The sequence below is a fragment of the Tachysurus fulvidraco genome, chromosome 18 (genome assembly GCF_022655615.1).
Source record: "Tachysurus fulvidraco isolate hzauxx_2018 chromosome 18, HZAU_PFXX_2.0, whole genome shotgun sequence".
Classification (NCBI taxonomy): domain Eukaryota; kingdom Metazoa; phylum Chordata; class Actinopteri; order Siluriformes; family Bagridae; genus Tachysurus; species Tachysurus fulvidraco.
In genome coordinates this window covers 11,244,077-11,269,447 of record NC_062535.1, presented here as the reverse complement: position 1 = coordinate 11,269,447, position 25,371 = coordinate 11,244,077, and the positions used below count along the sequence as shown (strand labels likewise).

The following is a 25,371-nucleotide window of genomic DNA, read 5'->3' as shown; positions in this document are numbered from 1 at the left end:
TAGAGGAAAGGAAAGAAGAGGGAGAGGAAAGGAGAAGGAGAGGTAAGAAGAAGAAGAGGAAAGGAGAGGGAGAGGTAAGGAGAAGGAGAGGAAGGGAGAGGGAGAGGAGAGGAAAGGAGAGGGATAAAGAGAGGAAAGGAGAGGGAGAGAAAGGGAGAGGGAGAGGAGAGGAAAGGAGAGGGATAAAGAGAGGAAAGGAGAGGGAGAGAAAAGGAGAGAGGGGGGTCATTCTGACATCCTGCCAAACAGTTGGAAAAAGCACCAGAGCACGAAACCAAACCCCTACTAGACAAATCGAGGCAGATCGTCATGCACACTGCTGCCAGATAGAAGGAGGGATCACATCCAGGAGCTACTCCTCAAATGACTGCAGAGGAAAACAAAAGGATGTGTATGATCTGAGGTAACCGACCGCGCAAACCGATTCCAAAATCCATATTTGAGGACGCACGTTTCCGAACATGAATCCGGCCGAGCAGACGGTCACATGGCTCATCGCGCTCGGTGTGTTGGAGTCGCCAAAAAAACGCATATCGGATCCCGAGAGCTTTCTTCAGAGCTCGCTGAGAGACGGCGTGGTACTGTGCAGGCTGCTCGAGAGACTGCGCCCCGGGTCACTCCTCACGGTAAACTGCCTTTAAAACTGCTTGTGTTCTAAGCTGATAAAAAACAAACAAACAAAAAATAAAATAAAAATAAATAAATACCCGTTGGAAGAACGGCTCTCGGTCTGTGATTTTTTTTTCACCATCCACGCGCTCAGTTATTGTCCGGTACGGCGGAGAGTCAGCGCGCGCAGATGCGGTCAAAGCGCGGGGGGCTTTTAGCACCGTGGGCGCGTATATACCGGGTTTTACGACTTTGTAAGAATATAAGCTACCTTTGCGCATATATTCACACTTACCACTTTATTATAAACACAGGATCCTGAGGAAAAAAATTAAACCAAAACAAAACAACAGCATTTGTATGAGGTAGAGGTAAAGCCTTGATGGAAAAGGTCAGAGGAGAATGGCCAGACTGATTCGAGCTTACAGAAAAGCTACGGTAAAACAAACAATTACTCTTTACAACAGTGGTGAGCAGAAAAGCATCCCACCACATTGTGAACCTTGTGACACTTGGACAAGTAGAACAGCACGTGGGGCTCCAGTCCTGAACCAACAGGTGGCACATGTTAAGTAACACTGGGCATTTAATAAAGAAAAACAGCACCTGGTCTATTTATTTATTTATTTATTTATTCATTCATTCATTCATTCATTCATTCATTCATTCATTCATTCATTCATTCATTCAGTGTTTTATGGTACAGATTTGGTATGTGTCCACTGTAGGCTTATATTCCTGTTTATGGCTGACAGGGAGTGAAAACCGATCTGACCTTCTTTTGTAGTCCATCAATCTCAAGAGTCGGTGTGTTCTGTTTGGAGATGCTTTTCTGCTCACAACAGTTTTAAAGTCTGGTTTTGTTTTGAGTTATTGTAGCTTTGCAGACAACTGAAATCCGACTGACTCTGTGTATATGCTGTATATATGCAGAATTTTCACAAAGCCAGAATGTCTTCATAAAGCCTTTTGCAATAAAATGACTAGAAGCCATTTTGAAATATATTTTATTTGTGACCAAGCTTTTATATAGTGACAAGAATGCAGTGTGCATAAAAAAAAGCCAAAAAAGATAAATAAACAAAACTTTAAGAATCTTTTGCATTAACATACATCTATCCAGTTATTGTAGACATAAAACTGAGATGTTCATTTTTCTGTTTATACAAACACATGTAAGATCTTTTCATCTTGATTTAATATCATAAAATAAATTGTTGTCATTGAGCAAACATATTTAAAACAACCACTCTATGAAAAGATCTTACATGTGTTAATTAATAAGAAAGTTTTCTCATCACATAATCTTTAACCCAACCCCAAGCACCAGGGAGGTCTATAACCAACATGTACTGTAAACATACTTTAGTTTTTACATCAGCTGCCTTTAATATGAACTTTTACTGAAACTGTTTATCATGCAAGATAAGACAAGATTTAGTGTCCTAAGCGTCTTTAATATTATTTTTTTATTGGAGCTATGAATATAATGTTGCTAACAAGTAAGGAAAGATATGTCTACCAGTTTAGCATTGTGCAAATGGCTTGCACAAAGTGTATACATTATTAGTACATAAGTTATTAAGCAATCTCATAGTAATCTATGCATAACCTGTTAAAAGCAATACAGTAATACAGTGTATATAGATACAGGATTTGCACAATGAGTACTTGTAGCTATACCCTGTCTTGCATCATGAGATGGTGAAAATTTAATTTCTGGTCAAAGTATACCCTTAACCTATAACACAAATGGCTGTGATAGATGACATCTCAGTATCAGCAGATATTTTAAATGCATTGTGGAAACTGTTAACCAGCAGCATATGACAAACATGTTGATAAAAGGAGATTGAACAACAAAAGTCAACTTAAAAATGTAATTCTAGAGTAAATCTTATGCACACACACACACACACACACACACACACACACACACACACACACACACACACACACACACACACACACACACATATATATATATATATATATATATATATATATATATATATATATATATATATATATATATATATATAATACTAGAGTAAATCTTATACACTTATTAATAAATATAATCCAAGATGTTTTTCACTTTAAGATCATGAGTAAGCTGTATGAGAGCAGGTCAAGCATGAAATTATTTATAGAAATCTCCAATGTAGAATTATTATTATTATTATTATTATTATTATTATTATTATTATTATTATTATTATTATTTAATAACACTATTTATATAGTATGTTCGTTTTGAGTCCGAAATGTTCAATGGGCTTTATTTAAATATGAATAAATCAATACAAAACCACCTAACACATATACGAACAGTAGACATAAAACATGTATTTGATCATTTCATTTTGAACTCATTATAAACTCAGTGCTGTGTGTAAACACTCCTCCACTCACTGCGTGTCGCCGTCATCTTGCGTCACTTCCGCTACTTTTACGCCTACTCGGTGGATAGGTAGCGTTTAGAAGCTACAGCGGAGATTTTAATAAGTGCTGCTCGTTTATTCTCTATGGTGTAACAGAAAAAGTGTGGCTTTAACCCCGAGAACAGAGAGTTTCAGACGTTTTTATTTTATGCACTTAGGTCTATCAGGAGCCGAAGAGCGACGGCGAGTGTTTGAGCAACATCAGGGAGTTCCTCAAAGCCTGTGCTTCATATCGAGTGGAGGTGAGCAGCTGCTGGTGGTGTTTATGTTTACTGTTTATTCCCTGTGTCTGTACATTTAACTCTGTTTCAGCTTTTGCCATTTGAAGCATTTAGGGTAAGGCAGATAGGGTGAGGCAGATCGGGTGAGGCAGATAGGGTAAGGCAGATAGTGTGAGGCAGATCGGGTGAGGCAGATCGGGTAAGGCAGATGTGTTAAGGCAGATCGGGTGAGGCAGCTAGGGTGAGGCAGATTGGAGCTCAGTGGGAAGCTAGGAATCACATTGGATTAATCACTTCAATTCTATTCAATCTATTTGTATAGAGCTTTTAAAATTTCCCATTGTCCCAAAGCAGCTTTACAGAAGTATGGAAACAGAAGAGAGAGAAAAATAAATAAATAAACTAATAATAATAATAAGAAGAAGAAGAAGAAGAAGAAAAATAAGGATAAAAATAAATGAATGATTTAAAGTTTAAAAATAATTTAAAAAGGATTCACGTAAAAGATACTATATATCTATCTCTATCCCTAATGAGCAAGCCGGAGGCGATGGCAGTGAGGAAAAACTCCCTGAGATGATATGAGGAAGAAAGCTTGAGAGGAATCAGGCTCAGAATGGAAGCTCATAGTCATTTGGGTGACACTACAGTAAATAGTGTAAATGTAAATAATGTCCTTCCTGACAGTTTATAATAGTGCAACCGAGAGCTTCTGAGGAACTAATGAGTCATCGTTAAACTCTGAGTTCAGCGCAGACCTGATTGCTGATAAAGTCCAGACCATACTAATCCTTTATAAACCGAATCAAACTGCAGGGCACGATGTGACTTGTACTTCAGCATTACAGGTTCAGGTATTGAGTAAAAAAAAACAAACATGGCTTAGCTTTAAGTTGTCAGAAAAAATGAGCATAACTTCAATGTGCTAGATAGTATATGAGACAGAAAATTGCTAGTTTTAATTAAACTCTTATTGATCATCTGATTCTTGTAGCCTACTTTTTTTACATAACTTTTTGCAGGTGACTGCTTATTGTTTATAAAATACAAACTAGATTCTGTTATGTGTACAGTTATAAGAAACTAATGAGAGACAGGCTTAGTGTGATGCAGACCCATGTACAGTAAAGCAGAATAAATTTACATTTACACGTGCAAAGGTTTTACTGAGTTGGTGCTCGGTACTTTTGACAAAAAAAATCTGTTTTCTTGTCAGTAAAACGAAATATTCTGCTGGAAGTTTTGGTTTTTGGGTATGAAATTCAGCAGTTTATATCTGCATCATATCATAAAAGACGAAAGAGAAGCAGTGTTTTCTTTTTGCCAAGGAACACGTGGACTTTACTGTCTTCACGCCCAGTGGAAGTCGCTGCACCAAGTCGCTCCGTATTTGTATAGTTCACAATTTTGTAATGTTGTTGGACACGCGACATCTAATCACCAACACTCACTGTCACCTATATATATTGCTGGAAGCTGATTCATTTTGTCAGTGATTCATTTTGGTTTCTCAATCTTTATGCTTTTTAATAGCACTTAAAATGGTGGAGCATCCACAATACAAGTTAGCTCCTGTTACAAACAGCCGTTCCTGCTTCATCCTGACGTTAATAAGACAAAAGAAACCACAGCTTGTCTCGATCTCGAGAAAGCAGAAATCAACCCTATAAATGTTTAATAAATATTTAATTTATTTAAATATACAGCATTTTATTATCGATCATAGATTATCAGTACGGGAAGCGCACAAGCTCCTGTAAATGAGTTGTTACTGTAGAAATTATTACAGCAAGAGCAGAAATATTTATAAGTTTTTCCAGACAGATCAGCTGTTAAAAAATAAAACAGTACCTTCACCTTCTGACCAATCAGCTTTAAGAATACAGAAAGCCCATATAGTTTAAATACATCAGGACATGACGAGAAGCCTGCGCTTTGGAGTAGGTTTATTTAGTATTCTTATAAATACCGAAACTGTAGAAGCTTCCAGTATGAAACCGATCACTTTAACAGGCTACTGTGTTTCATATTGTGTACTGTAAGCATTCTCACCTCTTCAAGGTTTCAGATAATGGTTCTCTAGGGGTTTTGTGAAACTGTGCCATTGGCAAGTTTCAATCGATCAACCAGACCCAAAGCTGCTTTTTTTTTTTTTTGCTGAGCTCGGGCTTTAACTCCGAAGCGCATTCACTGTTTTTTTTTTTTTAATATATATATATAAAGACATCGTGATGCACATCATGATCCAAATGTGGTGTTACGTTAATGTTGTGTTGTTTAATTTTGCTAAAAAGGTTTCTCGCAAATTCCTTGGATAGTTAAGAGGTCTTATCTTTCTTAAGAGTTCTACTTAAAAGGAAACCCTCTGTGTATGTTGTGTCAGAGCGACAAGCCTTTCATTATAAACTTTGCATTGCATCATTTTATAGTTTTGGACTTGAACAAGTGCTTAAATAAATTAATTTGAGGCTCAATTTATTCAACTTGAACGATATAAAAACTTTCTGAGATGTCAATGCGTGGTGGACTTCCAGAGATCCCTGTTATCATCACATCACAACACACAGCTTCAGTCATTGGCCAAAGACTAAACACTCTGATAAAGGCTGTGCCGTCGATTCTCGACGACAACCGCTTCACCGTTTCTGCACTGAAGCTGGTTTTATCTGTAGCTCTGGCCCACGGTCAGCCTCAACACAAGCGCTCTATTGTAGTAAACAGAGCTGTGTGTCTGAATAAGCCTGTCTTACAGTTCATTAATGGCTTTCAGTTACAGGCACACTCCATCCCAGCGAGAGGCTCTCCAGAGAATAAGAAGGAGGGGAAACTCCAAGAAAGGAAAACAGTTCCTCTTTTAGAAGGAAAATAAAGGTTTCACAGTGACAGTGCAATCATTACACAAAGCATGTAGACGTTTGTCGCATCGCGAACACTTAAAGACGTTTATTACAGTCGATAAATACGTGTGTGTGTGTACGGACCTTAAAGGCAGTGCAGCTTTACAGTCAGAGATTTCTGACATCACTGTCACCAGTGAAGGAGGTGGAACTTTACTTCAGTTCCTGTTCAACTGGTATCTAATAAACATGATGAAGTCTAAACGTCCATCGGTGAAGATTAGCAGGTTCTGACAGAAGCTGTAATATTTTATTTCTAGTAATGTTTTGAATGCTATTTATATTAGTGCTTCTGCTCTGATATACGATTGCGTCTATAGGAACAACTCGCTCGTAGGAGATTGTATAGCAGAAACTCTACATAATTTAAGGCGAGCAATAAACAGACCAAACAAGTGTGTTATTTAATTATAAACATCGCATCCGCGAAGCAACGCTGTAACAAGTCCTTTTGTTTTTATCCTCTACAAAAGCAGACTTTGCAGTTTATCACTTATGTGCCAAGCTGCAAACTATTTCCTTTTATGGGACTGGATTTTCCCCCAGTTTCTCCCCAGTTTGGTCTCCTGCCAATTCACCCCCCACAAGTCAGCGCTCTCTGTCACGTGACAGCTACTAGCCGGGACGTGTGAAGGCTGTCGTGTTGCGTTCAGTTCTGTATAGCACTTTCAACAACGGACTTTGTCTCAAAGCAGCTTTACAGAACATAAGAAATATTGCAAAAAATCATAAAAATTTACATCCCCATTGAGCAAGCAAAACTCCCTTAGATGGAAGAGGAAGAAACCTTAAGAGGAACCAGGCTCAAAAGGGAACCTCATCCTCATATGGGTGGCGGTGTGATTTATAATTTGTTATAAAAGCTGGCACAATCATCGGATGCCTCGGGATGGGGAGAAAAACAGAAGCAAGTGGAGAGGAATTAATGTAGCTGTGATTCATAATATTAAACACAAGCCGATAATATATGTGTATCTACTGGAGCACACGGGTGTAGGATGTATTATGTGTACACCTGGATAAAGAGGGCCCTTTTTACACCTGGTCACTTCATGTGTTTTCTCTGATCCGATAGCTATCTGATTTGTTAAAACTGTTCCATTTACATTAGGCCACATAAATGCGTCTTGGCGAATCGGATATCGATCCGATCTTTCTACTCCCGCCCGAAATGCAAATATATTTGACCTCATTTCCGGGGTAATTAAAATGGAACTCGCTTTGGTGTATGTGGTTTTTGTTACGACGGTTATGCTACAAATAACAGCATTTACTGTTTGCTGCGTTTTTGCCCCAACGAGACGCCTGGGTGAAAGATCACCCAGACAACCACATGCATTTACACCTGTCCAGTTTCATCTGAAATGCGTCCCAGACCACCTCCTGAAGTGGTTTGTACCATCGGATTTATATCTGTCTCGAAAACGTTTCGGAGGGCATTTAGACCTGGTCTTTTTGCCATCAGTTAGTTATCTGATCATAGAAAACATGACCAGGTGTAAAAAGCCCCAGAGATCTTTAATCTACATTTAAACTGGGAAAGTGTGTCTGAGCTCCGAACACTGTCAGGAAGGCTTTAGTAGACACCGTTATTCCGGAAGTCCTGAGTTTTGTGATCTCAAAGAGCGTGAAGTATTGTTGTGTTAGAAGAGGATCAAAACTGATTAGGATCTAAACTTTACAGAGCCTTATACGTAAATAGCAGCAGATTGTAACCAATTTTATACTTAACAGGTAGCCAGTGTAGAGATGATGAGCATCATCATCATTAGCTCACATACAGTACATCACTGACTAGATAGAGTCTCTCTCATTGATAGTGGGGAGATTATGTCATGCCTCTAATATCCCTAATGGCTAAAGCATTTAGAATTGAACTTGAGAGAGAGCGAGAGCGTGAAAGGGAAAAAAAAAAGAAAAGAAAAGGCTCCTGAGGGGACGACTGGTTATGAGCTGTTCTATAATGAAAGTGTACACAGGAACTATCTTGGCACACTAGATGTAATTACAAATGGATAAAAAGCACCCTGAATAGTTCTTTAATAAATTTTTAATTTGTGCTGTTATAGGGTTCTTGGAAAAGAACCGACTTTGGGTTGTGTCGCGTGTCATCGCCCTATTAATGATTCTTTTCCTACGACAAGCCATGTCATGTCTTAATCCTTTCCCCTTTTTAACTCCACATCATACCATGATGTTATATAGTTTGTCAAGGTGTAACCTCATGTTCCTTAGGAGGTGCTGCTATGTAATGACATGTTTTTTTGGATCATTTTGGAAGAAGTGAAAATGCCATTTATCTTTATTTTTCAATCAGGGAATATAAAGTTTATATCATGTGGTGTTTTTGGAGGTGATTCCAAGAAAGCAGGAAAAACACAGGAGATAAACAGTCAGTTAAGATCCACTGATTGTGTTGCTTTTCACTCGTACCGTCTCAAAGACTGATTATCTTCTGCTGATAACATTCCAAGGTTCGAGGCTCTTTCCTGATTATATAACACACTCCAAAAGCCTGTTGTCAGCATACCTCGGCACTTCCCGGTGTGATTTTAGCAACCCTGTCAATCATTCTTCATTGCTTTGGGTTTAAACTGACTGCAGCTGCCAGCGCTTTGAAATTCACCCCCGGCTTGTTCTGTTACAAAACCGGACTTTGCAGATTAAGTCCAGGGGGAAAAAAAAAGTTATTCTGAGAATGTAAACAAATCTAAACATGTAACAGCAAAATGAGAAAAACACCACATGCTCTAAAATTTAACCCAATTCCTTGATTGAAAACTAGAGACAAAAATATGGTACGAGTTTAAAGAAACGTAATCGGTGGATCGTGTAACCTGGATTAGTAACTTGTATCTTTCTTCTGCGAGCAGCGATTAGTGGGTCCAAGCACCACTATGCAGCAATGTTTCATGAACATTTGGAGGATGTTCTGTCATGTCACCGAACGTTCATCCGAACTTCACCCACATCGCACGGTTTATGAAGGTCTTCACGGAATTTGAATCCTAAAAACATGCTCTGTTTGAGCTACGGGTTTCACTATATGAGGTACGGTGAAGTTATCGTAACCCTCCTGTTTGTGCATCGTCGCCTCACAGTTCACACTGGCGCATGGATTTTTATTATTTATTTTGTTGAAATTTGGCATGTATCTGAACCTTCGAGAAGCAGAATTAAGAGTGTTATATAAGCATCCCTTATACCTCGCCATGGCAACGCCGCTTACGTTAGCGATAAATACCTAGCAGTTAAGCATCGCGGACATCTTGAAGTCATGATCACCACATTTAGTTGGGAGCAAATCTGTCGAATACCCAAGAAGGTCTAGGATTTAAAATATTTGGTATCTGTCAAAATGCACAAGAATCAAAATGGCTGACATCCTGTTGGGCTTGCGAACGGAGACGACGGTGAAACGTGCTTATGGTAAGAAGACTCGTATGCTTAAACATGTGCTGGTGAAACTGGATTTTAAGAAAAATATCCTGCCTCATATCACATCCAAGGTTCAGTTGCGATCTGAGGCTGTAGTGAGCTGGGCTTATCAGGCCAGCGAGAGGTCTCTGATGAAGTGCAGGAACAACTGAGTGTCTGGAGTCTGAACAACCAGACAGACAGGAATACACACATTCTCGCACTGTTGTACATAGGTAGCTGAAAAAGTGTGTGTGTGTGTGTGTGTGTGTGTGTGTGTGTGTGTGTGTGTGTGTGTGTGTGTGTCACAAGCGAAGGGAATATATGAGAGATTAATAAAAAAAAAACACAACTTTGTTGTTGTTGTTTTTTAATCTGCTGTTTTTTAGTCTTCATTTGTCAGAATTCTCCCGGCACTAATGTTGTGGGTCTCATTCAGATATAGGAGTGTTTGTCTCCCCTGTGTGTGTCTGTCTCCCGTGGGTGTCTCCTGTGTGTGTGTGTGTCTCCTGTGTGTGACTTCGTGAGAGCTTCAAGGCAAAACTAGTGAATAACAGACCCTGTGTGATATTTTGCATGCCGCTACCGTGTTTGCATAAGCTATTCTAAGCATTGTTCCGAGGCGCTAACACGCTGTTTTGATCAAATTTCACTTGGCGGAAAAGTGAAGGGGAAGAACTCGTGTAAGATTTATACGAGACGTGAGCTTTTTATTGCAGTTACTTTCACTTCACACTGACTTTATCAAGGTGAACTTTGACCTGTGATTTCACAAACCTCAGACCTACAGAGACCATAGCTCCAGTTCTGATGAATGAAGCAGAGCAGTCGTCAACTCTCAAAAGGTTCCTCGATGGGTTTTTCCTCCCGAAGCCATCGCTGATCTTTGGCTATTGCCGAAATCTAATGTTTACACACAAACAAGTCATTTCTGTAACAGCACCTACAGCATCAAATGGATACACAACCCATTATGATTGCTAGCAATTAGCCAAACCATATTTTAGCCTCTTTTACTGTTTTTGTCAGTAAATTTTCAGCTGAATGCTACTTGGCAAAAGTATATTAAAGAAAATATATTTTTCAGCCGTACATGTTTATTATGTTGCATCCGGTGGTCCAGTAAAGACAGCGATGATGGCGATGGTTCCACAGGTTTTAAGGAACTTCCAGTCATGTATTTCGTTACCGTAATTCCGTCACTGCGTTAGAGTCCTGCGCTAATGTGCAAAAAAAACAAACCACACACAATCTCATTCACTCACACAATCACACACTACGGACAATTTTCCAGAGATGCCAATCAACCTACCATGCATGTCTTTGGACCGGGGGAGGAAACCGGAGTACCCGGAGAAAACCCCCGAGGCACAGGGAAAACATACAAACTCCACACACACACACAAGGCGGAGGTGGGATTCGAACCCCAACCCTGGAGGTGTGAGGCAAACGTGCTAACCACTAAGCCACCGTGCCCCCTCCCAAACGTATTCATTTGATATATTAATCCGGAAAACCGTTATTGTAGTTTAGTTTTCGTGTTGTTAGTGTTGCTGTACACTCACTGAAACTGCTTTCATATGTAACTGATTTAGGGAACGATATGTAATGATGCCATAAATAAGTTCCACAGTTTTGAACCATTACATCTCTAGAGGACATGCTGTAGATTCTGTTTTTTAATAAACCATTTAAATAACTGGTCACACGGCCATGCAAATGAAGACTCGGGTACTGAATGTCACTGTGATGTGTGAACTGGCTACCAGGTAGCTCTTCTGCTAGTTGTTTTGAGATGGACCTTCTGCTGTTATAGAAGATGAAATGAAGAAAAATAACAAAGCACCTGTGATGAGGATGAAGGTATAGTGGAGGTTTAGAGGTTCAACGTCTTAAGGGTTGAGATGTATGACTGGCCTCTGAACTCACTACAGTCAGAACCTCGTACACAGATCAACTTGATATCAACTGTGTTTAATTTACCTTCAGAAAATGAAGAAGTGGTTGCTCTGGCCTGAAGTGTGGTTTTTGTCACATACTTGATTTTTGAGCTTGTCGGACAAGTTTAACTGGAATAAATGTGGGTAAATGTGGGATTTTAATGAACTGATGCACTGATTTATTTATTTATTTATTTATTTCTTTTGTTTGTTTGTTTGCAGGCATTTGAGGCTGATGACCTGTTTCAGGGCAAGAACTTCACCAAGGTGCTGAATTCCTTGGTTGCACTCAACAACGCAACAGCAGGTGTGTGTGTATGTGTCTGTGTATGTGTCTGTGTGTGTGTCTGTGTGTGTGTATGTGTCTGTGTCTGTGTGTGTATGTGTCTGTGTGTGTCTGTGTGTGTGTGTCTGCGTGTATGTGTGTATGTGTGTGTGTGTGTGTGTGTGTGTGTGTCTGTCTGTGTGTGTTTGTGTGTGTGTGTGCACACACACGCATGCCAGGAAATCATAGTATGCCTGGACAAATGAAATAGTCTGTTTAGATGTTCTCCCTTATGCATGTTGTAATGAAGTCTATTGAGCCTGTTTGTGAACAGTACAACGTGCTTGTTTGTGTGTACACATGTGCTTGTGTATGTCACTATAATATAAGCTGAAGGTTTATTCGGATGTACAGATACTGGATCAGGCAGTGACTCCATATGTGTCCAACACTCCTCTCTGAGAATCAAGTCCTTTGACTCCCTGAACTGTCAGCCTCCTCGCAGGAGATCATCCAAACGAGTGCACAGTCAGTACTGCAGTCTGGTCAGTATTAAATCTATTACCCAAGCTATTAGTACTAAATCTTCTAACAAGTACAAAAATATATCACTAAATTTAGTCCCAGTTAAAAAAAAACCCAAAAAGCTACCAGGTAAATAAAACATTACCAAATGTTTAAAAAAAAAGAAACTATTAGTAAACTATTACTAGGTAAAACTATATTACTAAAGTTAGTACTATGCAAAAAATCTAACTATTGGTAAAGCATAGTTTAATGTGCTGAGTGCTAGAATTTAGCATTTTTGTTGAATGCGGTAAAAGCTAAACTTTTACTTAAGCTAGTAGCAGTAAAATATATATGATTAAAGCTAGTAGCAGTAAAAATATACATGATTAAATCTAGTAGCAGTAAAAATATACATGATTAAATCTAGTAGCAGTAAAAATATATATGATTAAATCTAGTAGCAGTAAAAATATATATGATTAAATCTAGTAGCAGTATAATATAAATGACTTAAGCTAGTAGCAGTAAAAATACATTTGACTTAAGCTAGTAGCAGTAAAAATATATATGATTAAAGCTAGTAGCAGTAAAAAATGAAAACTATTAATAAAGCTAGTAACATGTTAAAAAAAATTTTGATTTCTGTTGGAAATAGTGCTGCATCTTTCTCTTTCATTGTCTCTTTTCCTTCCTCTGTCTCATTCTCTCTTTTTTCTCTCTGTAACATATCAGGACATGTCTGAGAACAGTTCAGCTCAGCTGTTGGTGAAGGCGCGGTTTAATTTCCAGCAGACGAATGAAGACGAATTATGCTTCAACAAGGGTGACATCATCCAGGTGACTCGGCAGGAGGACGGGGGCTGGTGGGAAGGCACGCTTAACGGCAAGAGCGGCTGGTTCCCTAGCAACTACGTCAAAGAGATCAAAGGAAGCGGTGAGTTTTTTTAGTGTAAACGTCTCTATGTACATACGTGTCTTCATAACCAAAAAGGAAATTATTCACTAACAGTTCTTCTTTCTTAGAAATCTGTTTTTGAGAACCACTTTTCCATTTCTTCCACCGGATTTATCTCGGTTTACTTAGGAGCTGAAAGAGAAAGAAAGTCTCGCTGACGCCATGATGTTGTGTCTGATGATGTCAGGAACCGAGCGTAAATTTTTGAGAAGTCATAGCGAGAAGGATAAGAACCACTGAGTAATGCACTTGAGTGGTAGTTGTTGATGGATGCAAATGCATTTTAACGTGATTATAAGACATGACTCACTATGATGCCGAAGCTACAGCGTCAATATCTAACCCAATGGAGAAGGCGTCTCTACTTACCTGTCGATCACAAAGCTCTGCCTCATCGCTTGCATTGTAGCCCAGTCACGTTTCAGGTGTTTGAGGTAATCAGGAAACATTTAGGAGGACGAGATGTGGTCTTGTTGGAGTCTTGTGGCATTTTGTTTGTTACACAAGTGCATTATTTGATCCTATAGTAAGTAAACAGTTATATAAGGAATTATTTATAATCTCACTCTTTAGTGTAACGCAGATGAGGATCGGTTGCCTAGTAATGTTTTTTTTTCCCTCATTTCATCTCATGTGTTTTTCCTCACCAGTTTTGCTTCTGGCTTTCTCAGGGATACATGTAAAATTTAGAACGTATTTCCTGAATCGATATATATTCTTTAGAGCTGCTTTGTGACAAAAGCGCCGTACAAATAAAACCGAATTAAATCGAACATGTTTATTCTTCTAAATAGAAGCTTATAGTTCTGTAAACATCATTAATGCATTGATTACTAGCTTGATAACAGAATAATAACTGTTTTGTTTCCTGTTGTGTCATGTGTCATGATTTTGGGATTGTCAGAATTGGTGTGCCTCAAATCTGGCCTTGTGATGCCACCAATTCGGTTTGGCATTTGTGAGCCAAGCATCATAAAGCTTTCTCTGAGCACAGCATAGGCTATTAAAAGGACAATTAACCTTTGCATAGATTAATGCTCGTATGCTAGTGCATAGAGCAGCACAGAGGATATTAGACTCCAGATTCGATCACAGGAAATGACACGTCTCAGGTTTGGATATTAGAAATGCGTCTATTAATGGCACATATACTGCAAAGCCACCGGATTGAACAAAGAAGTCAATGACAGCTAGAGAAGAGCTGGCGGACTGCTAGCGTTAAGTTATTATTAACCATGTGAATGTTTGGGTGAGGTTTTCCTGTTCGGGTTCCTGTATAAAGGCTCATGAGGCACTGTTGGCTTCATCTTCTGCTCTGTGTGGATCTGGATTGTGGACTCTAAGTGATCTTTTATTATGCGCTAAAGCCAGATGAATGTTTAGGGGCCCTTTTGTAGTTTTTTATTTAGAAGGCATTATTAGCAGTGTTAGCATTATTGAGAGTGAAACTTGTAGTTCAACCCCCAAACCCACACAGGGACATGCGTACACACACACACACACACACACACACACACACACACACACACACACACACACACACACACACACACACACACACACACACACACACACACACACACACACACACACACAGAGTCTCAAAGCCACCTAGGTTAACCGCAGCACCCCATATGCATCTGTGGTTTCACATCACTACATAAATGCAAATGAATAAGGATTCTTTTGGATGACATCACAGTGCACTCTACCGTCCCAAGCAGGAAGGAAACTTTTTCCTCAGACAAAGACAGGAAGTGGTGCAGGCAGTGAGTGGCGTTTCCCTTTAGGTCAACACAGCAGTGTTCTACTGCTGCCTCTGTTCACTCATCTGCCTGGAGCTGTGCTTACCTGTATACAGAGAGGGAAAGAGAGAGGGAAAGAGAGAGGGAAAGAGAGAGGGAAAGAGGGAGGGAGGGAGGGAGGGAGGGAGGGAAAGCATGTGAGGGAGAAGTTGAGGGAGAGTGAGAGAGAGGGGGACAGGGTGAGATAGAGAGAGCTTCAGTACGTGTCGTCCTGCCACTACATGATGGAGAGACACTGAGTCTTCATCACTATACAGTAGAGTTTTACTGAAACTGTCCTTTCTTTCACCTGTCCCATTATTCCATGTGACTCCCAATGTCTTTTTTTTTTTTGTGTGTATGTACCGATATATATTTTAGATTGTTTGACTGATGTGTATGCATGTATTTTCTTTTGATTTATTTTTCTTAAATATATTTAAGTCACATTTAAAGCAAAATGAAAGGAAAAAAGATAAATAAAGATTACACTAATGTTTAATAGTCTATACCTGTGAAAAAGCTTAACATAGTCCTGCTTAACATAGTCCTGCCAAGTCCTGAGGTTGAGAGTGTGTGAGTGCGTTAGTGAGAGTGTGCATGCGTGCGGGATTGCATGCGTGCGGGATTGCTTGCCTGCGTAAATGTGTGAGTGCGTTAGTGAGTGTGTGCATGCGTGCGGGATTGCTTGCCTGCGTAAATGTGTGAGTGCGTTAGTGAGAGTGTGCATGCGTGCGGGATTGCTTGCCTGCGTAAATGTGTGAGTGCGTTAGTGAGTGTGTGCATGCGTGCGGGATTGCTTGCCTGCGTAAATGTGTGAGTGCGTTAGTGAGTGTGTGCAAGCGTGCGGGATTGCTTGCCTGCATAAGTGTGTGTGAGTGCGAGAGAGTCTTGAAACATGTTTTTCCGTTTTGTGTTACATTGTGGTTACGTTACAGGACTTTTTGTTTGCATTTGTGCTTTTGATCTCTTTCAGGTGTTTTCTGAAAATCACTCTCTCCTCCACAGCCACATTTCTTATTTCACTCTTCACACCTGAAGTGTTTGATTCTACACCCTGAGACAGACACACAAACACACACACTTTTTCCTTGTATCCTTCACACTGAGCTGAAATCGAGTGCTGTGAACTGATCTACTCCGATGGTGGATGTTTTATCTGCTTCATTTCATCTTGCCCTTCAGGAGCAGCTCACATCTAATATTCAACCTAAAAGAAACAAAATGTCTCCACATGATGCCTGGTGTGATTTATTTGTCTTTTCCTCCCTTCTCTGTTTGTTCTGCAGACAAGCCCATATCCCCCAAGCCTGGGACGCTGAAGAGTCCTCCCAAAGTATTCGAAACCAGCGCTACTAAAGCCTACTACAACCTGGTACGAGTCAATCAGCAGCTCACACACTGACATACCAGCAGATAATGATGATGATGATGATGATGTTTGTGTGTCTGTGAGTCAGTCAGACTGAGTTTAAATTGTTGTGTTACAGTGTTTGTGTGTGTGTGTGTGTGTGTGTGTGTGTGGAGCTGTAATGTAGGTCATTGTTTCCTTTTCACTGATCTTTGGGACAGCTGTGTCTGAGGCCCTTAGCACTCACTTTCCTCTCTCTCTCTCTCTCTCTCTCTCTCTCTCTCTCTCTCTCTCTCTCTCCCCCCCCTCCCCCTTCCCTCGCTCTCCCTCCCTTTCTCTCCCTCATACACACACACAGTCAGGGAGTCAGGTTCTGTTTCATGGTTAGAGTTAAGTGATTTTAAATAAATTTGATTTAGTCTTGTGAGTTTGTGTGTGTGTGTGTGTGTGTGTGTGTGTGTGTGTGTGTGTGTGTGTGTTGTTGTTGCACGGCGTGGCATGGAATTAAATTAACGGTGAAATTTTATACCAAGGCCTATTGTCCAGAATTATTGGCACCCTTCCAGAGAATTAGCAAACGTTACACCGCTCAATCATAATTTATATATATTTATATATAAATGAGACACACCACTCAGTATGAATTTTATCTTTGCCCCCAAACTATTGTTGCCATTGACTATCTCCTGTTACTCTTGCTATGATTGTGCACATGTGGGATCTCTCTGTCGTCCAATTAAAATTGCTTAACGGATACATCAATAATAAATACTCTCAATAAAAAGCCAAATGATTTATAACCATCACTAATGAGCACATGCACACCCAGACAAAAATGAAAAACCTGTGATCTGAATCAAAGAGTGCTTGCAGAAGTGCAAAATGAGCTTCTGTATAAAATCCGTCTCAGGTTTTCAGGTCTGCACACTTTGTTGTCAAGAGTTCTTGTTGTTTACATGGATAATTTTACCAGATAATTTCAGCTCTACCCCACCCCTTTAATTCCAATTGTAATATCATTTGTGTCGAGCTCGATCGAGGTGTTTACATAAAGCTTTAACAGTCCCAGTGAGCTATCAGTACAACAGATACATACCGTATTATCCTCGCATGTTCTCATTAAGAGTGAAAATAATTCTGTAGTTGATGGTACTCTAATGTGTAGTGTTGTGTTTGTCTCTAAATAATGAATAGCTTTTGAAATGTCAGGCCCCAGTCTGCCTTTCTCCTATTGTGGGTTCTTCATCAGAGAAGGTGGCTTTCAGACTTATTTCCGCTGTGACTGGCCTGATTCTGTCATCCCCCACTCCTTCCTTTTCTCTCTTTTCTTTCTCTGTGGGTTATAATTGCTTTAGAGATTCTGTTCTCCGTGCACTCAGAGATGAGGCCATGACTCAGAGGCTGTATTAAAGCATCCTACACAACTGTCAGCTGTCAATGGGAAAGCTTTTATATGTGATATACAGTATATGTGTGTTGTTTTGAAGCAGTGCGCATGATAGGGATTCTACATTCTGGTTGCAAGGCTAATTATTTAAATTGCTTGTGCCACTGGGCTGTCTGATTTTATTTTTAGGCTGAAATAAATGAATTATGGATGCAATCCCTGCTCCCTCATTCTCTCTCTGCTCAGTTTTGGCCATTTAGTACTGCTTTCTTTAACGTGTTAAATCGGGACCCTTTGGCAGTCTGTAGGAAAAAGAATGAATGGTAGCATCGAAATCTTATTACTTCATACTTTACAGGAAACATGAATATAGATTAATTTTATTATTAGTTTTTATTTTATTTAATTTATTTTTTTGTTTTGCTTTGCTTTAGCACCACATATTTGAATCCAAAATCTAAAAAAATATTGTCTGTACATGTATTTATAAAATGTCTGGGGTTTTTTTGTTGTTTTTTTAGGTGATCCAGAATATTGTGCAGACAGAAACTGAATATGGTAAAGAGCTCCAAACACTGCTTTCAACATACTTGAGACTACTGCAGCCAACAGACAGGTAGCTCTTGTATCTACTGCATTTGATTCAGTACCTATTGCATTTGATTCAGTGTTTACTGCGTTTGATTCAGTGCCTACTGTGTTTGGTTCAGTGTCTGCTGTGTTTGACTCGGTTCCAAATGCGTTTGATTCGGTACCAAATGCGTTTGACTCAGTACCTACTGCATAGGCTTTGTGTGCATGATGTGAATACAGTCTTGACATACAACAACTCTCATGTTGGAATTGTCATGTGACCGACACTGGGGAAAAACTGCAGCTGTTTGTTTTTAAGTTAACAATTTACTAAGGTGTTGTTAAACAAGTACGGTTTAACCACAAGGAACAACGTTTAATACCTTACACTTAAAAAGAGTTTCTGACTGCTCTTCTGTGTCCCTCCTGTTATTTTATGGGATCACGCAGGGTCCTTACTGTAGATAACCCTTTTTAACATGCATGTTTCTTTGCTAATCTGGTTTAATAACACTCATCTGTCCCTCATTCTCTTTCTCAGAGTCACCGGGTCTGATATCGCTCACATTCTGGGCAATCTAGAAGAGATCAGCTCCTTCCAGCAGACACTGGTTCAGTCACTAGAGGAATGCACCAAGTAAGTCTAAGTGGATGTGAGAGCGTACTTGTGCCATTTCCTGTTCTAAAGTTAAAGCTAAGAGACCTGCAGTAGTATATAAGTGATTTAAGTGAAGCAATTGATGCATGCCATCTGAGACTCTTCTTGTGAGCATCTGAGGCCATCTGCTGGTGGCTTTCATGATTTCGCCGAGCGCCTCAACATCATCTGTATTTTAAAACATATTCCCTTCTCTCGAGTAACTGACATATTTAGTCTTTTGTATGTATTTGACACACTCGGATACTGCACGATAATCAAAATAGTTCATTGGATTCGAGAGACTAACTAAAATGGCAATCCGTATGAATCCAGTTATAAAGTATTCTCTATTTAAAACACACAAACTCATCCACGTGGTTATTTTCCATTTTGATTGCTGTCTATTTTGAACTTCCATGCAGGAAGAAACTTTATAACCTTATATAACAACACAATACGGAACAGCGTTCAAAAGCTGTATCACTCAGTCACTTGGTTGCTGCACAACTAACCAGGATGTGATGTTTTACTCACCTCATCAGGAAGCAAGGACATGATGATAATAGTATAAGCATTCTTAATATTTATAAACATACAAATATAGGATAATTAAGAATTGAACACTTTTATATGCTCATATTTGCACATTACGTATTATGGCTTTACGTACAGTAACGCTAATATTCTAACTTTAATATATTTAATACTGATTTATACCTGAAATAATTAAATAACTTGTTATATATGTGTGTGTGTGTGTGTGTGTGTGTGTGTGTGTGTGTGTGTGTGTGTGTGTGTGTGTAGACTTCCAGAGAGCCAGCAAAGGATCGGGAGCTTCTTCCTGTCACTCATGTCTCAAATGAAGAACCTTTATGTAACTTACTGCTCCAACCACCCGTCTGCTGTTAATGTCCTCACACAGCACAGGTATACACACATGCGCACACTGTCGTTTATAGATATATACGTGTAACTACATGTAATACGGTCATCTGTGTACATACACCAGACATCAGAACTATAAACTAAGTGTATTTTTTTAATTACTTCAAATGTTCATTTAAATTGTATTGAGCCTAAAATGTTATACTGGACAATGTTATACAGGATGGTAAGTTTTTTCCATACTTTGGCTTAAGACGGTCCGTACAGTTTTAAAGCATAGCGGATGCTCGGATATTAGGACTGAAAAGCGTACAGTGTGCTACTAGAAACAAGCATCCGTTAAAGAGGACGAGTGTCTGTTTATGTTGCTGATGTGATAATTCTGTTTTGTCATTTCTTATACTGTGTGTGTGTGTGTGTGTGCAGTGAGGAGCTGGGTGAATTTATGGAGAGTAAGGGTGCAAGCAGCCCTGGGATTCTCACTCTCACCACCAACTTGAGTAAACCCTTCATGAGACTGGACAAATACCCCACACTACTCAAAGAGCTGGAGAGACATATGGAGGTGCTGCTCTGTTTGTGTGTGTGTGTGTACGTGTGTGTGTGTGTACGTGTGTGTGTGTGTACGTGTGTGTGTGTGTACGTGTGTGTGTGTACGTGTGTGTGTGTACGTGTGTGTGTGTACGTGTGTGTATATATTTGTATGTGTGTGTGTGTGTTTATATATTTGTATGTGTGTGTGTGTATATATATTTGTATGTGTGTATGTGTGTGCGTGTATATGTTTGTATGTGTGCGTGTATATGTTTGTATGTGTGCGTGTATATGTTTGTATGTGTGCGTGTGTGTGTGTGTGTGTGTGTGTGTGTGTGTGTGTGTGTGTGGTAATAACAAAATATTTATTTGCTGTCAGAGAAAAATGACAAGTATTTAAATAGAGAATTTAAACATCTGTTTTGTGTTGCTGTGTGTGTTTGTATATATACAGTACTGTGTGTGTGTGTGTGTAAGAGAGATATAGAGAGAGAGAGAGAGAGAGAGAGAGAGAGAGAGAGATTTGAATGATGGATTGATGGATGATGATTGATTACTAGAGTCTTCTGCTTTTTGCTCTTTTTAGGATTTTCACCCGGACCACCCTGACATTCAGAAAAGCTTGACAGCTTTCAAGAGTCTTTCTGTAAGTCTCTTTATTTTCTTGATATCACAAGTTAAACTACTTTGGTTATGTATCCTGTAACATAGAGAAAGGCTTTCAGGAGTCTTTCTGTGCGATCTGTTAAAAGTTCTATCTACATGTCAATACGTTTCCATAGTAGCAGCTCTGCCAATCGTAACATAAATTATTGTTTCTATAGTAACAGCTAACCAAAAAACAGGGCTTGAAGGACTTACACTCCTTTATACACACACACACACACACACACACGGTGTGTAATAGTCGACATGGTGTAGGGCAAAAAGCCGTAAATATAAGTTTTCAGACAGGAACATTTTCAGGATGCAGGTTCTTGTGGTTTCTCTGCAACATGACAAGCTGCTTAACATTAAGAGAGAAAACAGGCTGGTGAGAGAAGGACTATTTATAGCTACAGTAATGCAAGTGGACATTTTATATTATTCAGTGTAACTTTATATGGATAAATACTATGACAGGAAAGTTTGTAGCATTGGCAAATCATTGTGACATATAAGAGGAATATGCAGTTCTGTTATTGGAGAAACTTGTTGCTGATTTTTTTCCTATTACAGAACAATCATCATTACAATGAATGAATAAAACTCTCTGCTTTTCTTTGAAAGAGATGCTTGCTGTAGTTTTTTTTTTTGTGGTTGTCACATAGCATAAATGGTAGCTTATGTTGCTCTGACAGCCAAGTCGTTATGCATTTGTGTGCATTTTGTTTGCACACAAAATGCAAACTTTCAATGTTGCACACAAAATCTACTGTCCCGCTTTCTGGTTGGTTAAAAATAAATAAATAAATAAATAAATAAACAGAAAAAAGCTGTGAACTTTCAGTTGTTCTGAAAAACATACGAATAAATTAATTTTATTGAAGCTTTACTATTTGTGCATTATTATTATTATTATTATTATTATTATGATTATTATGATTATTATTATTATTATAGCCATTTGGCAGATTTTCTCAAAACATGTTCTATTCTAAGCATTTTCTGTTTAAGACCTAATCCAGATGGCATGCGTTAGCTGGAGTCTGGGCTGTTTATTCAATGTTAGAAGATGACATGACTATAGTATGTTTTTTTTTGTTGTTGTTTTTTTATACTTGGCTGTGTTAAGAGGTTTGCATGCTTGCAAAATCCTTCGCTTGGCATGAATGTATAAAAATCCTCCATCCTTTTCAGATTTTTTCTCTTTCTGCATTGTTCTCAGGCTGTCTATCACGGCTCAGCTTATCCCCTCAAACACCTCTTATCGTTCTGTTACAGAGAATAGACAGAAACACAGAGATGAAGGGAGGGAAAGTGGACACAGTGTGCTGTTTCATTAGGACTGTCCACATACAGTCCATTATTGTCCTCGGGTCTTATTTTCACTTGCTCTCGGCTCGTACGTTATTGTTGAACAAAGAATAGTTGGAATACGGCTTTTCTCGGCCAGTCGCTTTCACAGTAATGACTGCTGGGTGAAAGCCTGCGCTACACTGGAGCGAACAGAATTGCAGGACCTGCAATAATAGTCATAGTAATTTATGGTGCATCCTGAGGGTTGTGAAGGTTTTCAATGTGTGTGTGTGTGTGTGTGTGTGTGTGTGTGTGTGTGTGTGTGTGTCTTAGGCACAGTGTCAGGAGGTGAGGAAGCGTAAGGAGCTGGAGCTTCAGATTCTGAACGAGCCGGTGCGTGGTTGGGACGGGGAGGGCATTAAGACCCTGGGCACCGTCCTCTACATGTCTCAGGTCCTCATGCAAAACCATGGCAGTGAGGTGAGTCTACACACACACACACACACACACACACACACACACACACACACACACACACGCACACACCGCTGTCCTCCAGCACATCCAGATTTGCTGACCCAATTTAATTTGAGTTTTAATTAAACATTATAAGTATACTTAGTAATGTTAATAAGGCCTTTATTCTCCAGCAGAAGCGCTCTGATGTTAAACAGCTAGCTAAGAGGTAAAATATTTGATTATGCATTTTTAACGAATTAGTTATTTTGCTTAAATTCTTTCAGGATAGGAATGAGCGTTACCTTCTGCTCTTCCCCCACGTGCTGGTGGTGCTTTCTGTCAGCCCTCGGATGAGTTGTTTTATCTACCAGGTAACTAAGTGGTGTGTTTTTATCAACCAGCTTGCTTTTAGCTAGTGTCTGCAGGAAATCACAGCATATTTTTGATGGTCCACAGGGGAAAATTCCTCTAACAGGGATGACTGTTAACAAGAGTGAAGAAATTAGAAATGCTTTTGAAATATCCGGTATGTGCTTCATGACTCTGGATAAATACACACTTATTATAGTTACAATTAATAATTCAGTACGGGTATATATAAAGTGACGTATATAGCATAATGTGCATTGATTGTGTGTGTGTGTGTGTGTGTGTATGTGTCCTCTGTAGGGAGTATGATTGACGGGATGCACGTGATCTGCAATAACCCTCAGGATCTACAGGACTGGGTGGAGCATCTTCACCGCCAAACCAAACGCACATCAACCAGCAATTCTAGTTTAAAACCATGCCATACGGTCAGAATACACACACACACACACACACACACACACACACACACACACACACACACACACACACACACACACACACACAGTCTATACCTAGAAATAAACTGATTTTATTAAGCATAAAGAGATTATTTTTATTGTTAGAATCAGTTATTGACACATCTTTCATCGTGACAGAACATTTCACCTTTTGTCTTTTTTTTTTTTTTTTTACGTTAAAATATTCTCAGCACACAGTGTTGTTTGATTCCTCTTCCAGCTCCCCTCTCACCCTCCCACCCCTTCGAGACACTCAGAGAGCCGGGGAGCCTATCACACCCTCCCGCACCCCTCCTCACACTGCACCCCACACAGCACCATGATGTGGGGACCCTTGGAGCCGCCAAAAACTCAGAAACCATGGAGCCTGAGCTGCCTGCGACCAGCACCACCTTTAAAAGCATCAGCAGCTCTCTGTTATAAAGAGGTTTGGATACTGGAACCTTTTTTATTTTCCACAGTATTAGAAGTATTATACATGTGTGCCATTAAAGTGCCACTTGAGCTCAGTATAAACACACAGAGATTGTTCGAGGACATACCTAAGCAAAGGGTTATAAATCTATCCAATCTTTAAGTTTAAGTATTAAAACAATGAAGGAATATGGCAAATCTACAATCTGTCTAGAGGAGGATAACAAAGTGTTAAGTGTTCAAGGAAGTCAAATTTGGAGAAGCGACAGAGAGGAAAAGGGTTTAACCATTAACATTATGCTAGCATCATATCATGCATGCTTCACTGTACAGATGTTCTTATAGTGATGAACAGTGAAATGATTTGTGTCAATAAGTTCAGATTTCTGTGGTTATTTTCCTTAAAAAAAACTAAATTGGCACACACCTTGGTGACCTGTAGTGTATCCATGTCTCTGTGATGTGGATGGTGAACATTAATTAGTTATTGTTGACTAGTAGTAGTGATTTTTTTTTTTTCCCCCAAATTGTAGCTTGTAGGAGTCAGTATCGCAATCGGGTTGTGGGTTTGCTTAAATTGAGCTCAATTTATATTGGCAAATTTGTCTTTTTTTTTTTTTTTTTTTTAGATTGGGCCAAATCCTCGACATCTCTTTTCACTATAGCACGCAATAGCTAAGAAGAAATGGTGTCATTAACTAAATGGCAAATAGAGCAGGGTCGACAGACAGACAGACAGACAGACAGGCATGCAGGCAGGCAGGCTTGTTTGTTTGTTTGTTTGTTCCAGTAGGAAGCACAATTCTGTGTTTTGTAAAGTATTGGCCCCCTTTTTCTGGGCCTCTAGTACTGCAGCTTAACAGTCTACTTGTGTCTCCTGCTCTACACTTTTCTCTGCATGTCGTCATGCACATTTTGATGGGCAGTGTATGCATATATATTCATTGTTTTTATTATTGTTCTGTCACAGGACCTGAGCAAAAGCCCCAAGAACAAGAAGCTTCTGCACAAACGCAAAGACAGGAAGCCCTCAGATGATGAGTTTTCTCTGAGGAAAAGTATGTTGCTGCGTGTCACGTCGAGACCTTTTTTAGGTTTTTTGACGTGTTCATAGTTATACATTATTTTGTGTAGCTCACAGTTCTTGTCTGATTTCCCCATTCAGGCACTGCAGCTCTGGAGGAGGACGCACAGATCCTGAAAGTAATAGAGGCATATTGCACAAGTGCCAAGACAAGACAAACACTTAACTCAAGTAAGATCATGCTATCAATGAGCTTATCGATCTCTTGAACCTTAGTTGTTTTTGATTTTATT

The 25,371-nt window shown here is 39.4% G+C and overlaps 1 protein-coding gene across 3 annotated transcripts in view; it reads left to right on the top strand.

The window, feature by feature from the left end:
- The first annotated feature begins 211 nt into the window (after positions 1 to 211).
- arhgef7b (Rho guanine nucleotide exchange factor (GEF) 7b) overlaps positions 212 to 25,371 on the top strand; it is a 29,608-nt gene continuing 4,448 nt past the window's right edge. Inside the window, exons 1-18 of one of the 3 annotated variants that reach the window (XM_027156411.2) lie at positions 212 to 626; positions 3,212 to 3,295; positions 11,752 to 11,836; positions 12,209 to 12,339; positions 13,037 to 13,238; positions 16,333 to 16,418; positions 18,303 to 18,397; positions 18,896 to 18,991; positions 19,799 to 19,921; positions 20,306 to 20,444; positions 21,000 to 21,059; positions 22,685 to 22,831; positions 23,095 to 23,181; positions 23,267 to 23,336; positions 23,480 to 23,607; positions 23,861 to 24,067; positions 25,025 to 25,112; positions 25,220 to 25,309. In XM_027156411.2, coding sequence (XP_027012212.2) covers positions 462 to 626; positions 3,212 to 3,295; positions 11,752 to 11,836; positions 12,209 to 12,339; positions 13,037 to 13,238; positions 16,333 to 16,418; positions 18,303 to 18,397; positions 18,896 to 18,991; positions 19,799 to 19,921; positions 20,306 to 20,444; positions 21,000 to 21,059; positions 22,685 to 22,831; positions 23,095 to 23,181; positions 23,267 to 23,336; positions 23,480 to 23,607; positions 23,861 to 24,067; positions 25,025 to 25,112; positions 25,220 to 25,309 — 2,083 coding nt within the window. In that variant the 5' untranslated portion in view covers positions 212 to 461. Of the gene's footprint in view, positions 627 to 3,047; positions 3,118 to 3,211; positions 3,296 to 11,751; positions 11,837 to 12,208; positions 12,340 to 13,036; positions 13,239 to 16,332; positions 16,419 to 18,302; positions 18,398 to 18,895; positions 18,992 to 19,798; positions 19,922 to 20,305; positions 20,445 to 20,999; positions 21,060 to 22,684; positions 22,832 to 23,094; positions 23,182 to 23,266; positions 23,337 to 23,479; positions 23,608 to 23,860; positions 24,068 to 25,024; positions 25,113 to 25,219; positions 25,310 to 25,371 lie in introns of those variants that run through there. The other 2 variants (XM_027156412.2, XM_027156413.2) reach the window with 2 other exon arrangements.